The sequence below is a fragment of the Octodon degus genome, unplaced genomic scaffold, assembly GCF_000260255.1.
Source record: "Octodon degus isolate 3935 unplaced genomic scaffold, OctDeg1.0 scaffold00146, whole genome shotgun sequence".
Lineage (NCBI taxonomy): Eukaryota > Metazoa > Chordata > Mammalia > Rodentia > Octodontidae > Octodon > Octodon degus.
Genome location: NW_004524722.1, coordinates 6,438,419 through 6,440,794, shown reverse-complemented (window position 1 = coordinate 6,440,794; position 2,376 = coordinate 6,438,419). Strand labels below are relative to the sequence as shown.

Sequence of the window (2,376 nt, the reverse complement as noted above, 5' to 3'; positions counted from 1 at the left end):
AATAACAGCATTATGTTGCTCTGGGTTTTTATTGCTATTACTGACTTTTTTATGAGCCCATGTCTTACTATATTGATTAAACTGGCTTGAAACTCATTATCTAGACCCAGCTGGCCTTGAATTTATTGTGATCTTTCTGCCTCAGCTACCTGAGAATTTGGATTACAAGGAGAAGCCACAATATCTAGCTTATATTACTCTTTTTTGATGAAAAATTTTGCTTTTCATGAAGACATTTCAAATATTCAGTGTACCTTTTTGTTCTAAGGCTTCCTTTGTTGGGACTGATTGCTTATGAAATCTAAAGACATGTGACAATCCATCTATTATTTTTATTTGCAGCAATTGTAGATATTGGAGAATATAAAAATTTGTCAGTATGTTCTCAATATTAGTTGCCCTTGGTCTCCAGGTTAAACATCTTGTACAAGCCCTGCCTGAGCTCTTTGTTCTTGAGGGCATACACCATGGGATTCAGGGCAGGTGGAATGATGTTATGCAGCACATTGAGTAGAACAGGGATGAGAGGAACTCTCATGCCCGCACTGTGAGTGATGGAGATGACAATTATCACTGTGTAGAAAAAAAAGATTAAGATAAGGTGGGCTGTGCAGGTGTTTAAGGCCTTGGATGCAGCTTCTACTGAATTAAGCTTCAAGACAGAATGAAGTATCAAAGCATATGATAAAACAATCAAACTAAGATCACTGCCCATGATTGTCCAAGCTAGAACTAGTTGATTGATACCATTGATTTTCCTGTCGTCACAAGACAGGCTAGTGACGCCAAGGTTAGAGCAAAGGCAGTGCTCTATCTGATTCCTAGAGCAATAATTTCTTTGAGCAGCAAGCACAGGCACTGAGATGGGAGCCAGAAAGTTTCTGAGTGCCATGAACACAGTTACTCTGATCACAAAAGGCTCAGTAATTATTGATGGATATCTCAGTGGTTGGCAAATGGCTACATATCGATCTATAGCCATGCAGAGAAAGATTCCTGACTCCATGGCCACAAAGCAATGGATGGCATACATCTGAGCAAAGCACTCAGGGAGACGGATGGCCCTAGCATTGAACCATAAAATGGCCAAAATCTTAGGCATGATGGTGGTAGCAAGACCCATGTCTACCACGGCCAGGATGCCCAGAAATTGGTACATAGGCTGGTGCAGGGCTGCCTCTTGCCTGATGGTGATCACGATGAGGGTGTTGGCACCGAGAGCTGAGAGGTAGAGGAGGGCCAGTGGCAGGGAGAGCCAGTGCTGCCAGCTGTGAATGCCCGGGAAGCCCAACAGAATGAACTCGGAGACCTGGAAGTTGGACCTGTTGGAAATCCTGAAATCCTGGGACATTCTTCACTAAGAGCAAGAGGGGAAAAAAAGATTAAAATGTGTTCATGGAGAGTGGGGATGAGTTCACTCGAAGACATAGTAACATGATACTGTTAGAAAAGCAGCAGGCAGTAAAGAATGTGCCTGTTTGTAGAATCCATCCCTTTGCTTATTTTAACATTGTGGTATATAAACAGTTTTGGGGAATATCACAAAATGTAGCAAACATTTGAATTTTTAAAATTTATTACAATAAAAGAGATTTTGCCATCTGACATTCAAAATATTCCCTCTCACTTTGAATCCATACTTCTCAGTTTGTGTGGCAGTTATCAAAGTCCTCTCCATGGGAGTGTGGTTAGTGCTGCTGTTGTGGCTCCCTGGATGGCCTCAATTAGTTGAAAATGTTTGCCTTTCAGGGTCACTTTGACTTTAGAGCAGAGCAAGAGACAATGTTAAATTTGCTCAATAAGGTGAACAAGTATAAACTGTAATTTTAACTGTAATATTTCTGTTTAATGGCAATAAATGTATATGTTTTGAAATGATTCAAGACATAAAAACAGCCATGAACAGACACAATTATGAAAGAAAACCTCCTGGATGCAGTACAAAGTGTTCACAGTTCATGGGAATACTAGGGATGGATTAATGGCAGTGTATTTTTTATTGGAATAGTTTACTTCTTTTATTTAAAGGCTCAATATTTTGTAAATTATACTCTATATAGCTTTGAATGATCTGCAAAAAAAGTATTTATCTCTATTCTTCTGGACTATATTGGAATATTTTGCCGAATGCATGCACATAAAATATTTAAATCATAATGGAATATCCTTCTTTGATAAAACTAAACTAAAAAATAGATACAAATAAACGACCATTTTGTATATCTATATTGAAAATATTTAGTATAGATATACAGCTCCTTTCTCTTAATTCAGTGAATAGAAAAATTTGTTCCAATAGTGTTTCTGGATAGGATCCCATGTCTGCCTCTTATACAGTGAATAACGACTAAGACAACAAGAAGCAACTTATTAATT

General features: G+C 38.3%; 1 protein-coding gene across 1 annotated transcript; it reads right to left on the bottom strand.

The window, feature by feature from the left end:
• Window positions 1–391: 391 nt before the first annotated feature.
• On the bottom strand, window positions 392–1,351 carry LOC101573537 (putative olfactory receptor 56B2). Its single transcript, XM_023702065.1, has one exon. The coding sequence runs from the start codon at window positions 1,349–1,351 to the stop codon at window positions 392–394; it is 960 nt and encodes a 319-aa protein (XP_023557833.1).
• Window positions 1,352–2,376: the final 1,025 nt, after the last annotated feature.